The sequence below is a fragment of the Opisthocomus hoazin genome, chromosome 1 (genome assembly GCF_030867145.1).
Source record: "Opisthocomus hoazin isolate bOpiHoa1 chromosome 1, bOpiHoa1.hap1, whole genome shotgun sequence".
In the NCBI taxonomy this organism is placed as follows: Eukaryota; Metazoa; Chordata; class Aves; order Opisthocomiformes; family Opisthocomidae; genus Opisthocomus; species Opisthocomus hoazin.
The window spans coordinates 70,369,692-70,393,346 of NC_134414.1; the positions used below are offsets into that span (position 1 = coordinate 70,369,692).

Genomic DNA, 23,655 nt, shown 5'->3' on the forward strand with positions numbered 1-23,655 from the left:
AGCTCACTTAATTCATAACAATTCACAATTAATTTTTAGTTATTAATATAAGTTATAAGTGTCATAAGTTTAAGTATTAATATAAGTTATAAATTATTAATATAAATAACTCACAGCCATAAAATTGTTGGAGCCATTTGTGGCAAAGAGGTTACTACCTTGTTCTCAGGCTGAGTATTTTCATCACCTCATTTTGCTGCTTGTGTTCTCCTTCTGGTTCCCAAAATCTCCAGATTTCTCATCACTAGATCTCATCACTGGATTTTTTGGATGTATCTTTTCATACTGGAAAAGCTCTGGTGGGTCCTTGAGAATCGCCATCTCAAAGAGCTGCCCATACCAAGGATGTCACTTTTCTGCTCCTTCTCGCTTACCTTGCCTTTAGTTCGTCGGTCGTTTTATGAACTTCTTTCAGGATGAGGCCATCACGTTCATGTTTGCTGTCTTCGGTCTCACGTCACCCAGTTGTCCTGTGCTAGGGGTCACCTGTGCACATCTCCGTTCCTCCACTCTGCAAATCGAGTCTGAGCGATGATCTTACCCCAGTGTCCTTGGGTTGAGCGGGATCATCCCCTCAGCTGCTCTGCCTTTTACTACTGAGGCCACGGCAGGCTTAACCCCAGGCAGAGTAACAAAGACCTAACAAACAGGGCTTGTGACGCTGGGCTTGGTGCCCTGCGGACCCGGCCACAGAGCTCCCAGTTGGCAGGCGCCTGGCTGGGGGCTGCGCAGCACTGGTCTGAGCAGCATCCCAGCACCTCGAGGAACACGGGGATGCTGCGGCCCACGTGCCCACCAACACCGCATCGCTCCCAGCAAGCGAGGCGTCGCACCAGCGACTGGGAGGAGCTGCTGGTCCCGGCGCAGAGAGGGGTCTGCTGGGGGTGATGGCCGTTCGCCGCTGCCCCTTTCCTTGCACCTGATACTGAACAGCACAGGATCTCACCTCTAGCTCAGAATTAGCCTTTCAGAGCAAAACGCGTCCTGCAGTGGCTGCCAGGACCATTTCTTGGCTCCTCGGTCTACGTACCATGGTGGTGTCCCAGCTGCGGGTGGTAGCGAGCAGAGCCTGGGTGCCCGTCAGTTGCCCTCAGCCCTCACTGCCCTCGGGAAGGCAGAGCCGCTGTGCAGGCTGCAGCAGGGCTACAGTGGGCTCCAGCAAGTCCCCGGCTGAGAGACCGGGGAACCAGGACGGCAGGTTGAAATGGGGAGCACGTGTTGAGCATGAAGTGAATAGGCTGGCTTCCTACTTGAAGCAGTGCTGTAGCAGCTATTCTGCAAATACAGGGATACAAAACTATGTGCAGTAGTTGAAGCGATGTGAGAAGCTCGGGTAGGGAGTGCTGCACACCTAAATGTGCAGGGAGGTCGCCCATCCTGCCCTGCAGCTGCGGCAACCTCTGGTAGACCTGTTTGACATATCATTTTGACATATCACCATTATTAGATTCCCTTGGCTCACGTCCCCAAGGCTGCTTTCCAGCCAGGTTAACAAGATTCATTTTGTCCCTAAACTTCCGAAAGATCTGAAAACATTTAGCAGGTGAGGCCCATCATCAGTGACTGCACAACCTCCTCTAGCCAGTTCCTCCTGCCGAAGGCACGGCAGGTCTCGCGTACTCGCTGTGCCCTGCTGACGGGCAGGTGTTGCCCACGTCAGGAAAAGGTGGCTTTGCAGACTCCTTGAAAATATGAAGGTGGGTTCTGCCACTGTAGATCTGATCCTTGCTGCTTTTCCTATCGGCACGGGTGATGGCAATTCTTTAGCTCCAATACAGCAGTTGGAGTATTTCTGCCTCCTGCAGAACTGCCACCTACCAGAGGCCACCGGACGACTACACTGATCGATGGGCGCAGCACCGCTCATCTACACCGCAAAACAACAGCTACGCATTCAAAACAGCCACGATCCCCTCCACCCACGTGACAATAATTTCTTTACGCAAATCTTGTACTTGGTCACTGCCAGCCATGCCAAACTGTACCTGCAGCATGATGCTCCAAGATGGAGAGTGAATATCCGTCTGGCAAATGGCGACAGCTTCTAGTATGACAGTGTCCAACCCATCAGCTAATGGAAGACACATCCCTTATTTGTCAAGACCAGAATTTCAGCTGAAAATGCAGGTTTGAAATGTTAATTACAAATAAAATCTAATAAATTTTATCAGCTACGCTATATATAAAAAAATCCTGAGGGTTTTATGCTTCCTAGAATTTACAGAATTTTCTGGTTGGACACCTTCTTGTCAGGAGAGCTGCTTGATTCCAGGAACTACCATTGAAGTGAGCACTTCTCTGCAGCATGCATATACTTTTTGCTTGGTTCTTCTAACATTGTGTACCTACCTGATTTTTATAATTTGTCTTTTTGGTACTGATCTTTTACAAAATATGCTGTATTATACAACGTGTCAAATATAAAATAGAATAAACTGAGATTCCAAGCTATGTGCCTAATGTTGTTGAGGACTTGATCCAACTTGCAATTTCTTTTAGAAACAGTGAAAACAAAATAAAAGCAAACCAACCCCAACTCCTCCTCCAGCCAAAGCCCGGCAAAACCCGCAGACACCATGAAGTTTGTGGTTGTCACAGGAAAGCACACGTGTCTTTGGCGAGATCAAGCCGCCAGCTAGCACCAACAAACAATGCCTGACCTTTCGGTAACATCAAGAGCAGAGCTCTATTAATAAGTGGCATTTCCTCTGTAGTAAGATTACATCCTGCGTTGGCAGGAAGAGAAACTCAGACTAGCTTGTTTTCCTTCTTCAACTTCAAATTCTTGCCCGGCGAGAAGAAATATAGCTCATACTACGCAGCTTGGTGTTTTGTTCAGCTCTAGGTATTCAGCTGTCCTCCTGGTGGAACACGGCTCCGATTAGTGATGGAGCCAGGGGACTTGTCTTCAGCGTCACACGCGCGTCTCTCCTGCTTGCGCTTCAGCCAGCTAAGGCGAACTCCTACTGACTTGGAAACGGTTATCGAGTCCTCCGTGTGCAGATGATTCACACAGAAACAAAGAGAAGTTACTCATTAGAACTCGTTGTGCTTTTTAGAGGGAGAGAGGAAGCCTGATTTTTATTCTCGTACCACAAGTAACACTCATGCTTTTCAGGGGGGTGCTATTTATAGAGAAAGTACAATTTCGAGTGCGGCAAAGCTTTTAATTTGGATACTCCAAGCATACGGTACTGTTATGAACTATTGTAGCATGTTTTTTAAAAAAAAAACATTACAGGCAGATATGCTTTTTAAAATAAACCATCTGTTTCAAACCAGAGTTCTTTTGATCCTCGCCTGTAAACTGCCAGTCACCACTCTGAGACAGGAAACTCCAGGAACGGAAGGAGAGGTGTGAAATATCTGGGAGTCATTAAGCAACGTAGCAGAAATGTAGTTACCAGTTGCCAGGAATAGTAAACCCTGCTTACACAGGACTGTTTTTTTTTCCCCCTTTTCTTTGTTCAGCTTGGTCTCTAAGATTCCCTGCCCTGTGGCCCTCAGGCCAGCAGCAGCAGCGAAGCGGGGATGCTGCCAGGGTGCTGGAGCTTCAAATGAAGCCATACTTTAGAGTTCGAAGCAAACAAGAAAATTCATTTATTAGATGAATAAAGGCGATATTTTTTGTCACAAAGACTCCTAGAAACACAGTCACAAAGAATTTGATCCGGGTAGTACCCACCCTGTGAAAGACTGCTTTGGGGTTTTTTTTGGCTCTTCTTCCCCCCCCCCCCCAAAAAGCGCGTAGTTTTTCATTGACTGGAAAAAACTGGTTGGACAGAAAGTAAGTGGAGAAGTGTGCAAGGCCGTAGTTTAGTAAGTGTGTGCTACTGATAAAAGCTTGTGTAGGTTGGCTCTAGGATATGGGACAGCAAGGCTTCCTTCTCCATCGTAGGTTTGTTCTGTGCTCAGGACTTACTTCGATGTTTGGTGAGGCCGGCCTTTCGGATGTAATACATTTGTAATCGGAACGGCGAAGATCCTTAGTGATTTATAACTCGGCTGTAAATATTAAGCTGGGGTTCAATTTCAGACCGCAGAAGGGTAATAGTTTATTAAAGAAGTTCAGTAAAATACTCTTACAAAGAGTCTTTTGCTAGCTTCTGGAATGCGAGACTGAAAAAGGATCAGGATGTGACCACAGTCAGGTGCAAGACCAATGTTCAGAGAAGTTCACAGGCTTTGAAAGCATTTGCAACGGCTCATGAAGCCGAGTAGCATCTCCTCTCAATCTAACACATATCTCTAGTGATCACCTTCTTTCACAACTGTTAAGAGTTTAGACTAATTTTATCTGGAATCAAGGGATCAATTTTTAAAAATATAAAAGACTGTAACAGCGTATGAAGTTGTGTAACACTTTCCTGAAAGAGTTTTTTCTTCTTTTCCCTCTTCCAATATTGCCAAACTTCAACTACTTGGTCAGAAATATTCTGTATCGAAATACTGCCTGAATCTGTGCTTCTTTACATTTCTGCCAAAATTTGCAGATTGTTTTAAAAAATAAAACAGGAGAGAAGCTACATTCGGGGGGAATCAGCACAAAAACATCTCCATAAGCCAGGAAGAAATCAACTGAAATTTCACACAAAACTGAGTCTCAAAGAGATAACCAGGAGGATGATGAAGAATAACTGGTTAGTGTATTCCATATGAAATTCATAGTGGTGCTATTGAATGAAATCCAGGCAGATGGAAAGTAAACCTTAGTGTCAGAGAACCATTCCCAGAAACAAGGTAAGACAAAGTTAAATCCAGCTGGTGGCCGGTCACGAGTGGTGTTCCCCAGGGCTCAGTTTTGGGGCCAGTCTTGTTTAACATCTTTATCAATGATCTGGATGAGGGGATTGAGTGCACCCTCAGTAAGTTTGCAGATGACACCAAGACGGGAGGGAGTGTTGATCTGCTGGAGAGTAGGAAGGCTCTGCAGAGGGATCTGGACAGACTGGATCGATGGTCTGAGGCCAGCTGTATGAGGTTCAACAAGGCCAAATGCTGGGTCCTGCACTTGGGTCACAACAACCCCATGCAACGCTACAGGCTTGGGGAGGAGTGGCTGGAAAGCTGCCCAGTGGAAAAGGAGCTTGGGGTGTTGGCTGACAGCCGGCTGAACATGAGCCAGCAGTGTGCCCAGGTGGCCAAGAAGGCCAACGGCATCCTGGCTTGTCTCAGGAATAGTGTGGTCTGCAGGAGTAAGGAGGTGATCGTACCCCTGTACTCGGCACAGGTGAGGCTGCACCTGGAGTACTGTGTTCAGTGTTGGGCCCCTCACTACAAGGGCATTGAGGGGCTGGAGCGTGTCCAGAGAAGGGCAACGAGGCTGGTGAAGGTTCTGGAGAACAAATCTTATGAGGAGCGACTGAGGGAGCTGGGGCTGTTTAGTCTGGAGAAGAGGAGGCTGAGGGGAGACCTTATTGTTCTCTACAACTGCCTGAAAGGAGGCTGTAGTGAGGTGGAGGTTGGTCTCTTCTCCCAGGTAACTAGCAATAAGACGAGAGGCAACGGTCTCAAGTTGCGCCAGGGGAGGTTCAGATTGGATATTAGGATTCATTTCTTCACTGAAAGAGTGGTCAGGCATTGGAACAGGCTGCCCAGGGAGGTGGTTGAGTCCCCATTTCTGGAGATGTTCAAAAAACGTGTAGATGTGGCACTTCAGGATATGGTTTAGTAGGCATAGAATCACAGAATCAGAGAATGGTAGGGGTTGGAAGGGACCTCTGTGGGTCATCTAGTCCAACCCTCCTGCCGAAGCAGGGTCACCTACAGTAGGTTGTAGAGGACCTTGCCCAGGTGGGTCTTGAATATCTCCAGAGAAGGAGACTCCACAACCTCCCTGAGCAGCCTGTTCCAGTGCTCCGTCACCCTCAGAGTGAAGAAATTCTTCCTCATATTCAGATGGAACTTCCTGTGCTTCAGTTTGGTGGTGTTGGGTGGATGGTTGAACTTGATGATCTTCGAGGTCTTTTCCAACCTATGATTCTATGATTCTAAAACAACGTTCAGTTGATAAAAGCCTTGAAAATTGTAGACTTGGATAATAGGCCTGAGTATAAACCGTCCTACAGTACTACTGCCCTCGCTAAACAAAAAATTTGTGAGAATTTAACTCCAAGTGTTTAAATCCCAGCAACCTTTTCAGGAACTGCAGAGCACAGCATGATTAAAATGGCTCAGCACTCCTGCCTGTTAGCAGAACAGCCCTACCAGGCCTCCTAAACGGCTCCAGCCAGTTTAACACCGCAAAACCAGGAAAGTCCTCTGTATTTTAATAGTAAGTTACTTGAAAACAAGGCCTCTGTGTCAGCAGTAGCTACACACGGAAAGACACGGCTACACCCGGCAGAAGTCACTCCGCACTCAACAGTGTAAGTCCTTCACCTACTAAGGCAGCCCCTTGCCCACCAGCAGTGCCGCTGGATCGGTCAGCTTCGTTACTCTTCTACGGCTCGCAGGCATCTGAAATTGCAACACAAACTATGACCCAGGAAATTCTGATTAAACATCAGAAAGCTTTTTTTTTCCCGTTGCGGTGGTATGGGTTCATAACGGTATCATACATTTGGTTATGTATCCACCAACCTCAACCACGCTGTGATTCTGTGACTCCCTATTTCATGGTCTATGGAAGATCTCCGGAATAATTTAAAACCAAGACTTTAGGTGGCCTTTGCTGTAAGTACACGCATTGTCTCAAAAAATGCTGTAAAAAGGCAGTCTCAGAATTCTTGTAAAATAATTATTTGATGCTTTAAAAATTATACATCTTTGCTCTTGGCTGAGCCATACTCGGTCACAGACTTCTACCTTTTGCAACATTAGCCGTAAAGGAAGCTACCCAGCAAACCCACACAGCGTGGCTACATCATACGGCCTTCACTGGTCTTCTACTTTCAGTTAGAATTTAGTATCTAGCTTCCATGGGTCCTGACGACATCTACAGACCTTGAAATCTGTCCCTCTGTTAGCACGTGGCTGAATGCACAGGCATAGAAGTGCTTTTTAAAATAAAGCAGTAAGTTCTCTCTTTGAGTTTGAAATACAGTGTCTTCCAAGGTATTTTTCGGTGAAAAGATGTGAAAAGCAAGTGAATGAAAATCAAATGTACACATTTTTTTAAAAACCTTGCCTTACACAGTCACACTAGAATTACGTACCTAAAATTTTACCATCTGAAAAGACACATGCAAACCTTGTTACCGAAAGAAAATCCTTTAGGAATCAGTTTATAGCCATGTACGTAAGATGGCAGTGCTTGTTATAACTACAAGTTGCTTTATCTGAAGAAGCACAAGAAAGCATATGCAGCAAGCCCTAAAAAAATCCCCAAACCAAATGCTACAACAAATTTAAGTCAGTATTTTGTGTTAGTATGATGGCAATAGCATGCACGCCTCCGGGCACTGCATCAGCAAACCGAAATATCTGAGAAGAGGGCCTGCATGCACTTGTTCAAGTGCAAGTGGTTACAAGCATGCCAGAAGCAGCTTCTCTCGGGTAAGATTCAGCTTGCATTAATCGTCTCATTGGTCTCCAGAAGGCACCGGGGAGTTTCACTCATTCTGGCCAACAATTTGCAAAAAGACGGGTCAGTTTTCCCACCAGTGTTACTCTCAATTTGAATACACTGTGAGTATCTTGTATGTAGACAGTGAACCACGTAAAGTCTATTTAAACACTGACTTCTCTGTAGTCTGTTGCATTTTGCCTAAAAATGTTCAAAGGAGAATCATGAAAATCAGACAACCAGGATTTTTAACCTATTTTTGGAGTTCAAGTCTGATACAACCTTCAAGCATAGAACATCCAGTATGTGTAACTGTGATTCAGTCAAGGACAACCAACTGGGCTGTTCACGTTTGCTTCCACACGCTGACAAAATCAAGAAATCCCACACTGCACTGAGAAAGATTATGCAGAAAATGTGATTTAAGAACTATTAAAGACTTGCTCAAATTGCCAGTAAGAATATGTCTCAACAAAATATCCAGACACAATGTAATATGTTTATTTTTATTAAATTCCAATTTGTAAAGGTCCCTTTTTAAACAAAACAAGAACAAAAAAATCAACACAATTCAAAGGGCTTATCTCATTTACCATATTCTTCCCCACTCGACACTTATCATAACACAAAGCAGCAACTTATATTATTAGTGCTCATATAGTGCACTTACATGAATTTTGATTGGTGTATTAAGCTTTAAATACAATGTAATTTCAGTGAGCATAGCCCAAAGAGTACACAACATTACATTTTCAAAGCATATGTTAAAAAAAAAAAAAAGGACAATAAATGTATATTCAAGACAGTCAAACTCAAATATTTTGACTTGGCAAATTCTATAACAAGTAACAGCAATTTTAAACTGCGTACAAAGCAGAACAGTGCCAACATGCCTCCGGTCTGTGAGCTATGGTAAAATATCAAGCATACACAGAAAGGAGAGAAGCCAAAGAAAACCACCACAAATTCAGAGCTAACCTGAGGCACACCCAACTGCGACCGGACAAAGGCAGCCCACTTCCCCACTCTATAATGCAAAGAGCCCAACAACGAAAAGCACTTCTACGCTACAGAAATGGTCACTTCTTCCCATTTTGTCTCTGCGTTTCTAAACGACGTGTTCAAAAACTTTAAAGATGAACATCTAACTATTCCAAACCAATGTACAAACTGTAAAGTCAGAGAAGCTCCAGAAGATTGCCACTTTCAACCTTGCATAGTGATAGCTGGTATTGATATTGCTACCATAGCTTCAGCAGAAGATATGGAAAAGAAAAATCTTTACTTCTAAGTGATGCATATATGTAACATTTTCTTCACAAAATTCAGTTAAACAGTTTTAATAAAAGGGAAAACAGCTCTAAAAAGGGAAAGATAGTGTTCACAAGCTTAGAAATAAAAAAATACAAAACCAGAACATTGCATAATAAAAAAATGAAAATAATAAAACATTCCATCGTAACAGCACCTATTTTATCACTAAGTAAGCCCCATACATGCAACAAACTACAACTACTGTATAAGGCTGTCAAATTAAAGGTTTACTTTTCATATAAACAAAGTGTAAAAATAGCAGTAAGTTGCAATCTTCAAATTTAATGCTGTGTGAGGATTTTGTCCCCCCCAGATTCATTTGGTAGCAATTTCAATATGCGTTAGATACAAAGGTCACGCATCTAGGACCCATGATACAAATACATTGTGCCTAGGACAGTATTGTCGTATCGCTGCTCAACCTTGACAGAATTGGAATGCTCAACAACACTACTAAGTTCGGGGATGCTCTCGGCAGTATCCCCAAAACCATGATAGTGTCCATAGTGCAAAGTATCTCCAGGGTCTTCCACCCACGAGGGCCGGTTAGAAACACAGCTACTCGGGCTTCCATTCAGATGCAGAGATCCACACATATCGGTGGAATTATTCATGGCTTTTTCTGGCTCCTCGGTGCCGTTACTGGTATGAATTCGATGCCTACTGGGAGAAGTTACTCCAGGAATTATTCCGTTAGGTGTTAATGTTAAACACTCCTCACGCCTGGCATCCATCCCACTGAGCTGCTGTGCGACGGTGAAATCCAAATGTCCATTGATGGCACATCCATTTGTCAGTGCATTCAATATGGAGCTACTGCTATTCATATCTGCATCAAGAAATACACCTGTCACCAACAATTAACAATAAATCAAAATACATCAAAATGTCTCCACTATACTAATTTAAAAGATATTTCCGTACACAGCTGTGAAAATAAATCTACCCGTTCTTTAACAATATAGGTAGTTCAAAGTAATAAGTGCTCACCAGTAAGCTTGTAGCACGGACTCTTATGTTGAAAACGCAGCTGTCTATTTAAATTCAATGTGTAAATACGCCTACATTAATCTTTGAAAAGACAAAGCCAACTTCTCAGAATTTTTTTTCACTTAACTGTATGAAACAAGTGTAGCAGACAACATTCTGGGCAGTGTTTTGAAAGGTGGAATAAAAGGCATCTTTCCACCTTAACTGTAATGCTCTCTCGGGATTAGATTATCTATGTACAAGAACTGGGTATCTGTGAGAGGGTGACGGACTGGATTTTTTTTCGTTTTTTAGCTGCAATTTATGTGTGGCTCTTTTTTTTTCTTTTTAGTGGTAACTCTTACAGTACAGTATACACTGAAACAGGTCAAATAAAGAAATGTTATATTGGGGTGCTAATATAAAATGTTTCAAAGCTCCTTTATTCAGAAAGTACTTCAATTTGTCTAGCAGCTTGCTAGATAACATACTAGGCAGGTTTGTATTTAAAGGCAAGTTTATAATAACATCTGTACAATCCACATGCAAAACGCCACACAATAGCAACAGCAGAGTGCACAGAAGACTAAAAAAAGATTAGTAATAGGAAACAAAATTCTAAAAATGTGCATGCAAAAACCAGACAACTGTTTTAAAGCAACTTCTCCTTTGAATTTTGTAATTAGTACAACAGTTTTTATTTCCATAAACAGATTTCATCAGTATGTCTGAAATGTATTCTTTTGCAGTGCTACTTCAAGCACTAGCACAAAAAATGGGCGATACATGCTGCCTTAAAAATGCCTACCGGTAAAGGACATCTAAAATTTACATCTATATTGGTAAAGATGAGCAAGGCAAACGTAGAAACTACTGACCTATATGCTGACATCTGAAGATTTTACATTCTGTTATTATCCTTGGATACATGCACATATGCTTATGTATGCATGAATGCATAAACTTATGCGCAAAATAGGATTGCATTTACTGTGTGTTTCCAGTTCAAGCCAGTAAGTCTGCTGGTAACTTCCCACGTTTGTAAAACATTGGGTTCCTGTTTATGTGACACATAATGCGTACCACTGTTCGACGAGGAAGAATCTGAAGTTCTGGTTCTCTCTTAAGCCTTTGCATGGATACGATTTGAAATATGGATTACGATACTGATACTTCACACACAGCAATGCACAATGCCAAGAAATGTGTTTGATTTGTAACTTACTGGATGTACTAACTGGAATTTCCTGTTTAGTCCCTGTATGAGTTAAAGTAACCACATCAGCTGAACTCACTAACCACAAATTCTTATTGAAAGTGGAAAAAAAAACCCAAACCCATCAAGACATCAAAGCTAGTATTTCAGTGATGAAAACGCACAGAAGGAATTTCATACAGTGTTTATTAACTGAAAAGTGCAAAATTTTAACTGTTTAAAAAGAAATCCTTGTAGGCCGGCTTTGCCAAATAAAATTTAAAAAAAATGGCACTACTGTTAGTTAATATGCAAAAGTAGGTAATGAATAGTTCTAGTGATAATTATAGAATGTTATTATCTGTTAAAAATTAGCACCTATAGTAATAGAGTATATTTATGAAAGACAATCATTTTTCCATAAATAAGAACACTTAGTAATTATCACTGGAAAATATCATAGTCTACTTTTTAAATACCGATTATATATATATATTTATTCCTAATATATTAAAATATCTATTAATTAACATTCCCTTTGGTGAATCTGATCTGTGGTACAAAGCATAAACATATTTATCACAGAGGAAATTAAAGTAAGAAATCAATTTCTGAATGTAATAATGCACTATCACAGTAACTCCATGCCTTTACCTACAAAGTGCATGGAAAAAGCCGTCCCAGGACAGTTTTAATCAAAAGTCTCCACACATCCTGGGGTTACCAAAACCATTGTGATTAAGCAACCCTTAAAAAACTTAGCGAGTATTAATATTCACTCATCTAGTAACATTTTGACTGTTTCATGAAGATCAGTACAAAACACAAAAACTGTTTTCCAAGGTATGTTAGTCCCAAATACTAGTTTAAGACCTGCGATGTCCAGTCTTTTATTTACACCCCCCTCACCGCCCCCAGCAGGATGCTGCACTTATATCACTGTGTCTGAACAAGTTCTGACCACATGGTAATGTCTAGACTATTCTTTATGGTATCTGTTGAACTATTTTGAATATAGTTTAGTTGTAACATATGTTATTTTCAAAGCTATATAAGCACTAGGATATGTTTCCCTATCAAGTCTTGTTATTAGCAATTAAGTCTACTAAATGAAAATTAAATGAATAATTTATTTCTGAATTTCCTTTAACCTGAAATTATAGCAATTAAAAGTAAGGCACAACGTAATGCAAGCCTCAGGTTAAAAGTGAAACAGCCATTGTGGATTTCTGTTTATCTGAAATAATAACAAACTACTAATAAACCTTCTCTTTCACCATTACAACATGTTGCATGAAACAGCCGATTTTAGATACCTACTAAACCCCCAATATAATGGGTGTTACAGCAATACAATAGTTTTCAAGACGCTAGACAACAATGTGCAGAAATAAAGGGCTAAGTTTTATACTTAAATTAAAAATAAAATGCATATTGATTCTTGCAACGACAAGGAGTTTGCATTGCAGAAACAGTGTATATTTCAATTTCTTTTGGTCCAACAGAAGTACTCTCCTGTTGTTTGGTGTCTTCGACCATTTGAATGTTGTTGTAGTTAACAGGAAACTGTCCACTCCCACCTGATACAACAGCAAACTCTCTATCAACGTGCATATTGTCAGCATCGTCCTCAACTCCTCCATTCGTCATTGGTATTAAGCCACCAAAGCTGAAAGCTGATAAAAAAAGGTCACGTTTAGTCACTGGTGCACACTCAAAAACTCAGCCATCAAACAGATGAGTATTTTGATCACTAAAGCAGAAGCTCTTTACAAAGAATTGCAAATTTTTCATGTCTGAAAGCTTCTGACGTGTTTTGAGATTCCAAATGCAGAATAAGAAAATGCTAAGTACTTGCACGTTCATTTTAACCCCTCAAAATGGAGAATTAGCAGTGTACCTATCAAGACTTTGCACCTATGTATCAAACAATTATTAGCCTGATGTACTAAGAGATTGAATAAAGAGCAACTTAAGTTACTTACATTTAGGCTTTATAACTAGTGTGCCCAAGAGCTAAAAACCAGTCTCTGCCTCAAACGCCTACTGTCGGTCTGGACTGGTCCCTCTTTCACTCCCCAGGGCCAGTTCCCAGTAACAAGACCCCCCCTTCACACCAGAAGGCTCCAGGGATCCCTTCGAGAGCTGAACAAACACATCTCTCTCCCGGGAAAAGCCAGCAAGTGGTTAGACTGCTGTGGGAAATGCTTTAATAAGCAAGATGGGCTGGGCAAGGCACTGCTCCAGTCCTACCCTGGCAGACCTTGCACAGCTCTCACACTAACACACCTTTCTGTATGTGCTGCACACACTCTTAACATTATGCTATAAAGGGCTACCCTCATAGACTGCAAGTCAGCCCTCCTTACCTTGGCCACAACAGAAATTTCTATAAACTACTCGTTTTTAAAGAACCTTCAGCAATAGCTAAAGCATTTCAGGGCCAAAGAGCTCACATGGGGCTTAAAGCAGACCAGGGCCCTTGGATCTGTGGGCTTCAAATTACCCTAAACCAGGAGAGGCAAGGCGTTTTTTCTCGTTGCCTAGAGGAGTTCAGAAGGGCGGTTTCATGATGGCCAGTTTACGGGTGGGCACAGCTGGCAATGCCTCTAGTCAGCCACTGGCTGCCCACACCAGGCCAGCATCGAGTGTAGCCCACGGGGCCCCACGCACAGCCCGGCTGGCCAGGGGCTAGGATGTGGTCGGGCTGCCACCAGCACACCCTTGCTGCCACCGTCACCGTGCCTCACCCTGTGCACTACCCTCCACCAAACCGCCCAGGAAGCTGGGGGAAACTTTTTGAACCCATTTCAGGAAAACGGACATAAAATTCAGCTGTTTCTAAGTCAAACGCAAATACTATTTGGGGCACATCCTGAAAGTGGCCATCTATTTACTAAGTTCAACTTCAGCCTTTGAAACTAATTATTGTATTCCATTTTTAGAGAGTAATTAGCTTGTATCACAGTATATTGTACATCAGTGTTGTGTAATTTTCAGGTAGAAGGTTTTTTTTAGTATCACGCATGCGATCGCAGACACACATGTGTGCGTATGAACAAAGTTACATGTTAAGTAGACCCCACCCACTGCCCAGTTTAGCTATCCCAGGACAAAGAGCTTAGTATTTATCTTCTTCCAACTCTACTGCTTACAGGTTCTTGCAAGGGGCATACACTGTGCCTGGTCACAAGAAGCACGCTTTTTCAAAACAGCGATTGTTCCAATTGGGGGTACAGCCATCAAAACCCAACACTTCCTTGCAAATACAGGTTGCCTGCACTCCCTCCGAAAACACAAAATCTTCTGTGCAAATAATCTTTAAAGGACAATAGACCAGTGTGGCTTTGGTAAGGGCAAAAGTACCATAAAACTGGGCTTATTTTGTAAAAACACTAGCTAAGCACAAAGATGTACTGATGACTTCCCGTTACTCAGCTCTGGTGTTTACGAAGCACCTCAAGAACAGCGATTCATCCTCACTCCAACGGACTTTTTACATTGAGAGGACAGCTATTACCGATGCTGAGGTCTTCGAAAGCACCACATCATATCAGAAACTTTATCTTCTGCAGCTGGGACGTATGTCTTAATTACTTAAAAAACCTTCAAGGAAATGCTGTAGAGCCTTTGGCTTTGCTTGCAAAAGTCTTAAAGTCACACTGGTAAAAAGTTCAAAAATTGTGTACTCCAATTGCTTCAACATCTCTGTAATTGCTTAGGAGATCTCACTCACTTAAACATATTACTTGCTCCATCTAACTTCTCCACTGGTCCAACTGTTTACGATGAAAGGCAATACAGATACTGCTATTTCATGGCACCACGTCATAAAAATAGCTATCCCGGTGCCACTCCCAGATTGTGAGGAAACGCTACCTATTGACTAGACTGGTGTCATTTTCCAAAACTGAAAGAGCTTGCTGGTTATGAACACTGAGGAGGAATAGCTCTTAGAAACAAAAAGATATACATCTCTGACTTCAAGCAGCATCTCTCAGCAACAGAGCATGAATGCACTGAAGTCATCTTTCTGTAGCTGTTACAGTCATCTGTGTATTGTCTAAGTTTTCATGTTCTACGTAGCTACTAAAGGACCTGATTCCTGAAAAGCAGTCTTGCATTTAATTGCATAGGCACTCTGCTCCATCCTGAAATTATTCATAGTTTAGACCAACTACATGAAGTAACAGAGCCCAGACATACTATGGAGTACCACATTAAGGCCTCTGATCCCGGTACAGTTGAAACAGGGGCCAGATATTAAGTACTAAAGCAAATACTAGAGTGTCAATATTTATGCAATTTATGTTGTCTGTGTCATACGTAGAAACGTTATTTTGGTCTCAATTCTCCTCATTATCTGGAATTAAGCACTGTAGAGCCCATTTTATTTCGTTTATTCCAAGCTGCATCTATGAGAACATTATAAACTTTAACTGAACAAAGTGTCTTCAATGAAGACCTAAAACGACGCTTTCCTGATGCTAGACAGGGGAAAAAGAAACAAGGTTTGAGTGCAGAATGCTGCATTCCTTTTAATAAGAATTTAATAGGATGACCAACAGTAAGAAAGCAGAGAATATTCTCTACCATGTTACTGAAGGTGTTTATAAGATATAAAAAAGATTTCCTCATATAGCCACCAAAAAATATCTTCAAGGTTGTACTATCACATCACTGCTGGCAGAGGAAGCAGCGGTATCCTTAATGCACAAGGCTGAATACAAATCCTTAAGACTCATTCTAGTCTTACACACTCCTTTAAGATATCAGTTTCCCTTGGAACATGATTCTAAAAAACTTCAAATATGTGAACTTAATGTCACAGACATAGTCCCTCTTGATTTGAGAAACCTTTTTGCATTAAATTTCTTTCATCCATGTTGTCTACGAAACAGATTTTGAATTGAGAATTAATCCTGAAGTGGAAAATTACCATCAGAAGATCCAGGCATCTTTGTGAATTAACACAACATTATTTGGCTCTCTTGAAGGAGAAGAAATTGAGAAAGGAGTAGAAGCTAATTTCAGCTCCCACTCTTCCACATGTTATTCTTGGCATCATGTAACTTGAACACTCTCTGGGAAGAGAAATTTCTGAACACACCAAGATGATGACAGGGAGAATCGGGATCTTGTCGCGTGGAATAGTTGTATTCATCTGCTTCTTGTATTAATATGTAAATTAGATATGTACGTGAGTTTGTCAATAATACTCAACATCCACTCTGAAAGGCTTTAAAATGTTTATTTTCCTTTCTCAGCAACAGTACCACCCCACCCCTTTTACCTCTGGGGTCTCACCTTCCGTTCTAGCCTTCTTCACTCCAGCAGACTCCATATCTTCAAAGCATCTCTTTCGACTTGTCCCACCACTGAATGGATTGGGACCTGCATTTTGATGAACCCCATTTAAGGTGCCATTGCTATAGAAACGATTCAGTTGGCAGTTCTGGAGGTTCAAGAGAAACTGGGCACACTCTTGGAAGCCCTGGGTATGTGCAAGGTCTGCTGCTGTCAGGCCACTGGCATTTCTCAAGCTGTACAATACAAAGAAACTGAATTACACTCATTCATCAAGCTAGCTTGCTGCTGCTGCTGCCCTTACTGACTATCTATCTGTTGGTGATGAGAGAAAACATACACTTAGCAAATTTCCATTAAGAAATTAGTTATCAATCTTAGTTTATAACTAACTTAACTTTTCACACATACATCTGGCTTCTAAGCAAAATTTGGGAGACAATACACTTTTAAATAAAATCAATATACTATGTGCCTTAAAAAAAATCTTCCTATTTAAACGTCTCAAAATGCTTTATTCTAAAGTTGTCTGAAGTACCTCATCATTACATCAACTTCAGACTAATTTAAGCCTTGAATTTTATCATCTTCTGCAGTTTATTCTGCAATCTATTGCTTTAACTTGAGCAAAAGATCAAATACTCAAAACAAACTTAACATGACTTGGCAATTGTCCATGGCATTCTGGTTTCTAAGGTAACAACAACATCACTATTCTTCCTAACAATAAAATATATACATATATAGAAAAAGATAGATAGATAGATAAAGATGCTATACTTAATTATGCTTTGCTTATACTTTTTTTCCTGGTTCGTTTCTCATTTCAAAGTGTGTGACATCATAAGTGGTGGGACCTGCTTTGTTATTTGAACCAAGAGCTTTCCATGTACGAGAGAACTGCACTGGATTTGGAGTATTCTAATGCATCAATGAGATTATAAATTAATCCAGGTAGGACATGTAGAAATGTAGAGGTTTATTTGAAAGAGTGCTGCATCACACGCATTTGCACAAACACACAGTATGTTTGTGCTTAGAAATACAGCGTAACTTCATAAGGAAGTGCACAGAACTGGAAACGAGAGCCAGAAACAACAAAATGAGACTGTGAAGCGCAAGATGCCAATAAACCTCATCCTAAGTTTTTTCTGCCTTTCTAGACAGATCTAACTAGTCAGAAAATTAAATTTTTGTTTCTTGGCTTCAGTAGTTTAGACAAGTCCATTACTTAAAAACCCAGAATCAGACCAGCCAACACAGTAAGAACTCAGAAGATTAACAGACCTGATTCTGTTGAAACTCATACGAAGTAGAAGACAACTCACTCCAGCTCTCACGAAGAAAACAAAGCCCAGCTTTGTTTCCTAGGATCATTGCAATTCATTTGCTATAAAAATGAGACTAAAAAAAAAAATCTTTAGAAACTGACTATTACAGCAAGACTAATTCCATAAATGGATACTGCTGGTTTACAAAAAATTTGAAAGAACAAGTCAAAATACTACAGAATCAGAAAAATCCTTCAGCTAGATCAGGGTAATTTCATTCCATACTACCATATTCTGTATTACATGGACTACTCGTGAAAATCCAGAGAGCAACAGCCAAGAGCTGTCTAGAAAGAACGATTTTAGAAGACTGAAAAACCTAGTTACCCAAAAGAAATGAAACCTCAGGTAGAGGTATTAGTTCCCAATACATGAATGATAGCTGCAAAGAGAATAATCTGTTCTGTGCATCCAGTGCAAGCAGTATATGAATGCAATTAAAATGAACCAAGGATATCTGAAGTTAGGCATTAGGAGAAAGTTCCAGAGTGTAAAGGTTGCTGAATCTCCAGAGGGTTCTCTTCCCTCCCTCTTTTGATGACCATATTATGATCTCAGAAGTTCTGCAAAATACAGTCAATCTTTTCCCACGCTGAACTAAATGGCCTGCTGAAGTCCCTGCTAACCAACACTCAGTACTCTTTTGGTAGTTCTAATTTACTTGTGTAGCATATGGATGTAACACAATGCAACTGCAACTTAAGAAGCAGAAATTTCAACATATCCATTGTGGACAAAGGGAATAGCTCAGTTCTCAGAAATGGATTGTAAGTTTGCAAGCCCCATAAGGACAGTGGAAGAAATCTAAACAAGAGCAAATAAAAGTTACACAAAGACAAAAATGACCAAAACATGCTGCTGACCGACCACCTAATTTAATAAAACCTGGAGGAGTAATTGTATTACTTACAAATGCTACTGAACGATCTCTCTGCTTTTAAAAATGGACTGTAAGAGGGACTACAGTTAAGTTACCATGTCCCAAAGGAATGTTGGTAGAAGTTGTGAGAGGCATTTGGAAATGTACACACTAGGCTGCAAATGTGTAAGGCTGCATGACCAAATTCTGGGGAAGAAAAGTTAGTTTCCCAGAAACAAAATAAATGAACTTCAGTTAGCATTTGTCAGATTTTAAAACATAATGACCTTTGATATTTTTAGATCTGTCCCCTACCCACCTCTTCCTGAACCGCTTACTCTTAACAGGTAGACAAAGGCCTACTTGTTCTACCAGAGTATTCTGGAAATACTGCATAGGTTTTCAAGGCACTCAAATTACACGTAACATTCTTGCTTCTGAGAGTTCAGAAAAGTCTCTCAAAAATCTGAGTCTGAATTTAACCTATCAATTTCAAGAGAACTTCCTGTGTTCAGAAGTTAGTAATGAAAAAAAGAGGAAAAACCTTAAATCACATAGATTACAGGATCTACGTAACTCTGGAAACTGGTTGGCCAGCTGCTATGAAAGAGAACATAACTGTTAAGTTCTCTCTGCTCCCTCTCGGTGGGAACACTAATGTATTTTTTCTACATCCAGCTGTCAATTTCCATTAATTGAATCAAAGCTTGGTTATTCTAGGACTTTCAAATCTTTTCAAATCTCAATTAAACTTGCACTCCAGTATTAATGGGAAGGAGAAAATGAGAAATTGACAAAATTGGCAGAAACTCTGAAGTCTCAAAAACAGGCTAGAAAAATAAAAAAAAGACCACCTACTTTGGCTGATTTTTTTAGTCTTCTCAAGGAAGAAAATCTGTCAGTGGGAACACAAAAGGCAGCAAGAGCTAGCTGTGCTATACTAGCTCATCATAACACAATGCAAGTAATCCAAGAAAAAATGGCCAACTCAATTAGCCACATGCACAAAGTAGGAAAGAAAATGCTCTTAACAGGTATCACAGAGTTTTACCAAACTGGAATAAGTTTGATGTATTTCCAAAATACGCAGAAATACTGCCATCACTGTGAGGACTCTGAGCGCATAACAGAAAAGTACAGTCTTATACAGATCTTCTAGAAACCCTGGAGTAAGTGAATGAATGAAAAGCAAGGACATCTACTAGACCATTCTTTAAAAGCATTAATCTGGACTTGGAGTGGTCACAGTACAAGGAACTGGGAACACATCTATTACTACATTTGCAGTGTATGGTCTACCTCAAATGCTGCCAGTGTCTGAAAATGAAGCAGCTACCTTGGCTTAGTCAATGAGCTAAGAATTTAAAAGCCATTTCTGTAAACAGACTCCATTATAGGGATGAAAACAGCAACGGTTCACTGCCCCAACTACACATAAGATGAAGTTTAATCTCTGCTGTGTTATCCTCATATCAATCCTTGGTTATGAACTGCAATTATATGTAAGCTGACTATCAAGTGAAAATAAGAAGGAGTAGTAACTGAAGATTCATTTGGCTGTGAAGTAGACTATATATGACATGGACTGTATTGTTAAAAAACCCAAATCAACGAACAGGAAACTCAGAGGTACTCACTACGTTTAAGTAGATTTTTCAACTACTACAGTTATTCCACATGTCCCTTGAAAGCTATTTCTCTTCATTTCTCATAGCTGCCTACATATTGAAAAAGGATTTGACTAGATAAAGGACATTATAACTGCAATTAACTTCCAGACCTGGGCTGTGAAAGAAAAGCAGTGGGGGGAAAAAAAAAAAGTAAACTGTTGGACAACAGACAGAAATACTTCAAAATTGCATGTCTCAAAATCTTCTTTTCCACCTACTTTCCATTTTTTTAAGTTGAAAATCCCTTCAGTACCAGTTTTGATCTTTTACCCTGAACACCTTGAAATAGTGGCAACTGCAAAGTTCAGAACACACTGATATTAAATCCTCATGCAAGCTGCCCTTTTATAAGTGCTAATCATATAGCAAATATGACAGCTCTATTCCTGTAACATCATTACTCAGAATTTAAAAACGAGTAAGGGAATTTCCTGCAGGTTTCACGGTTTTCGTTTTAGTTTCGCTTTTTTGGGGGGGGGGGTGGGGTGGGGGGGTGGGTTTGTTTTGTTTTGTTTGAGTTTTGGATTTTTCCCAGCCTTGACAAAGATGTCGAACTTCAGTACAAGCTTGTATTTCTTTTCATCGTTTTCTCCAAGCTGGGCTATCTAGCTGAAACAAGACTAGGCAAGTAACAAGTTACATAGATTGGTATTTTTCAAAGATGAACTTACGAAGGAAGAAGCTACCAGTAAGGAAGGCTGGGAAGGATGGAAGAAAGTCAGATTTAAAAAAATCAGGCTAAGCCTTGAAAAGTTACATGCATTTTATGATTAGTCATTGTTTTATAAAACAGTATTCATTGACCTGGTGCAGTATTTTCTAAAGATTGGCCTAAGTTACTGTCAAAACAGACAGCTGTGCTCCAAAAACTTGATTCCCTCCCTCTCCCGTAAAAAAAATGAAAAGTAAAAAACCGAAGACATCTCTGAAGGACATCATCCCAGCTAAGGAACAGGTGGAAAGACTGAAGAAAGGACACTGAAAACTACAGTTATGAAAAGGTAATTCCCTTTTTAGCACCTACTCCAGACAGGAACATATATGAAGGCTTGAACTGACAAATGGGAGAAAAATTGCCTGCTTAACCTTACCCAGGACTAAATGCAGTCTTGGTGAATGGTCAGAAAATCAATTCACTCTATGCTTAGAAGACACACACCTTGCATCATTTCCCAAAGCAACTCGAAAAACGAATGAGTCCTGTTAATATTCTTTCACTTGGCAGTATTTTTTTTTGCTTTATAGTTTGTTCATTACTTCCATGTAACTCTTTATTTCCAGAAACAATTAGAATCATGAAGTACGATACTATTTACCCTCAGCCTTCTTGCAGGCTAAAATCCAGGAGCCAGGAATCATAAAGACGTAAGGTTTTCCTCAAAGTACAGAAATTTGAGATGCTAACTCCAAAGCAAAAGAAGAAAGACAAATCTAATTCGAAAGATACATTTTCACATCATAAAGTTTTATAAACAGAAAAAAAAAATCCATGAAAAAAGTTGAGGAAAGTCTGGAGATGGATGAGACGAAGCAGGTGATCTTGAAGCTCCTTGACAGATCACATTTAACACTTGAATTACTGTGTAGTGACAGGTGTTTTATAAATAAGCTCAAAATGTGCACTGTTATATTGACTTAAAGCTTTGACTTTTGTATATACGTTTATTCACACACCTTCTACAGTGCTTAAAAAAAAACAGTCTTACAACACATTCTTCTTCTTCCATCAAGTGATGTCCACAGGCAGTCTTCAAAAGTGACTAATCTCTGCATGAAGAGGGCTTTTTTTAAAAAAAAAAAAAAATTTAATCCATTTTTCTCCCTTCAGTTGACACCATCAGAATTCCCATTTTAAAAGCCCAAGTCATCTGAGAGTCCTGGTATCAAATTAAAGCAGCTATAAAGAGGACACTGATGAAGCATATGTTTAGATATTTTCTTCTTCCTGAAACGCTTTTAAAAATGCTGGCTGTGAGTGTACTACAATTGTTGTTCAACAGCAAAAGAGGTAAATACATTATCTGACCAAACAGGATTGGTATACAGAAATACGAAGTTAACTTTCTGTTGAGGAGGATGTTATTATCTCAATCTAACCACAACTTGTTGTTTTTACAAGTTCACTAAATGCAAGAAAAAAAATGTGGCAAGCTCTCAAAAATAATAAGCAAGACACTTCCACCATGATTAAGTTATAGACAGTAAAAAACCAAAGCAAAACAAAACTCGGGATTGTTTAAATGTAACTACCTTCATCTAAGAAAGATTTAGTCCAAGATAACTTACAAAATTTACTCTGAGAAGGATCTGTAGAAAAAAAGATAAAGACCTGTGCTTCTTGCATTGAACTATACATTATACTGAATTTACTTCTAAAGCATGATTCTAAGTCATTTCAAACGTTTGTATTTTTTACATTTCTTGGAAGAAAAAGAGCAAGTACATTCTTATGTGTCTTTAGCATAGAAACATTTGAAATACACTATCTTCCACTTATAATGTCACATACCTTGAAAAACAAAACGTTTGCTGCAAAAAGTCAACAGTAAATATTTTTGAAAAAAACATCAGTATATGTAAAAAAATCCCCTAAATGTTTAATTTTAAATAGTGATTACACCACCTACAGCTTACTGTGCTTTTGTTAATGCCATGCGACAATCTAAGAAAATAAACCACAGTTTCTGTATATCAATGTCATATCTGTTAAAAAATACTGATCTCAACTTATCTATTGTTAGTTTACAAATAAAAATGTAGATAATTGTAAATTAGGGTAAGCAAAGCATGCAAATCTATAGAGTCTATATCTGAATTCCTAGATTAGCATTAAAACCAATCACCGCAACAAATACCTCAACAGTATGCCTTGTGTGCAGAAAGGAAGCGATACTGAACATTCAATGCCACAACTGTAAGGTTTTCGGAGAAGCACCTGTGGCAGTTTCAGCAGTTTCTATATGGAATGCTCCCCCTTTCTAGGATTACTTGAAAAAATCAAGTCAATTCGAATTACGTAGCTGTAAAACATTGACATGTGTAGTTTTTACAGTTTCAGAATCTTCTGTTTGATTTAAACGGGCAATGGTGCATAAACAGGAAACTTATATCATAAGGGATCACATATTTGCAGGCAACATTAAGATTAAAAGTTACATTAACATACATAAAGTGCTGTAGCACATTATTCAATATGTAAGCCATTATCATGTGACCACCTTAACAACAAGATACTAAGCCTTTTATGCCTTTAAAGCATTATTACTTTCATCCTGAAACCAATTTGTCAGTTCTTCACCGAAATTTATATAGAATGGATTAAAATTACCGGTCAACTCATGGCTTCAATTACTTTAAATTTAGTAGGCTGTATCTCAAAAGAATTAGTAACTATTCCTATACAAAAATTAGCAGATACAAGGATTAAAAACAAAACAGAAGAAGAAAGAGAACAAAAAAAAAGATCAGAACACTAGAACGCCCACAGTGAGAAAAAAACGTTT

General features: G+C 39.9%; 1 protein-coding gene across 3 annotated transcripts in view; it reads right to left on the reverse strand.

Annotated features, from left to right (window-relative positions):
- Window positions 1-8,051: 8,051 nt before the first annotated feature.
- Window positions 8,052-23,655, reverse strand: part of ANKRD10 (ankyrin repeat domain 10) — a 38,271-nt gene continuing 22,667 nt past the window's right edge. Inside the window, exons 4-7 of one of the 3 annotated variants that reach the window (XM_075424827.1) lie at window positions 16,293-16,528; window positions 12,566-12,661; window positions 11,016-11,048; window positions 8,052-9,650 (exon numbers count right to left, since the gene is read on the reverse strand). In XM_075424827.1, coding sequence (XP_075280942.1) covers window positions 9,184-9,650; window positions 11,016-11,048; window positions 12,566-12,661; window positions 16,293-16,528 — 832 coding nt within the window. In that variant the 3' untranslated portion in view covers window positions 8,052-9,183. Of the gene's footprint in view, window positions 9,669-11,015; window positions 11,049-12,565; window positions 12,662-16,292; window positions 16,529-23,655 lie in introns of all 3 variants that reach the window. The other 2 variants (XM_075424844.1, XM_075424836.1) reach the window with 2 other exon arrangements.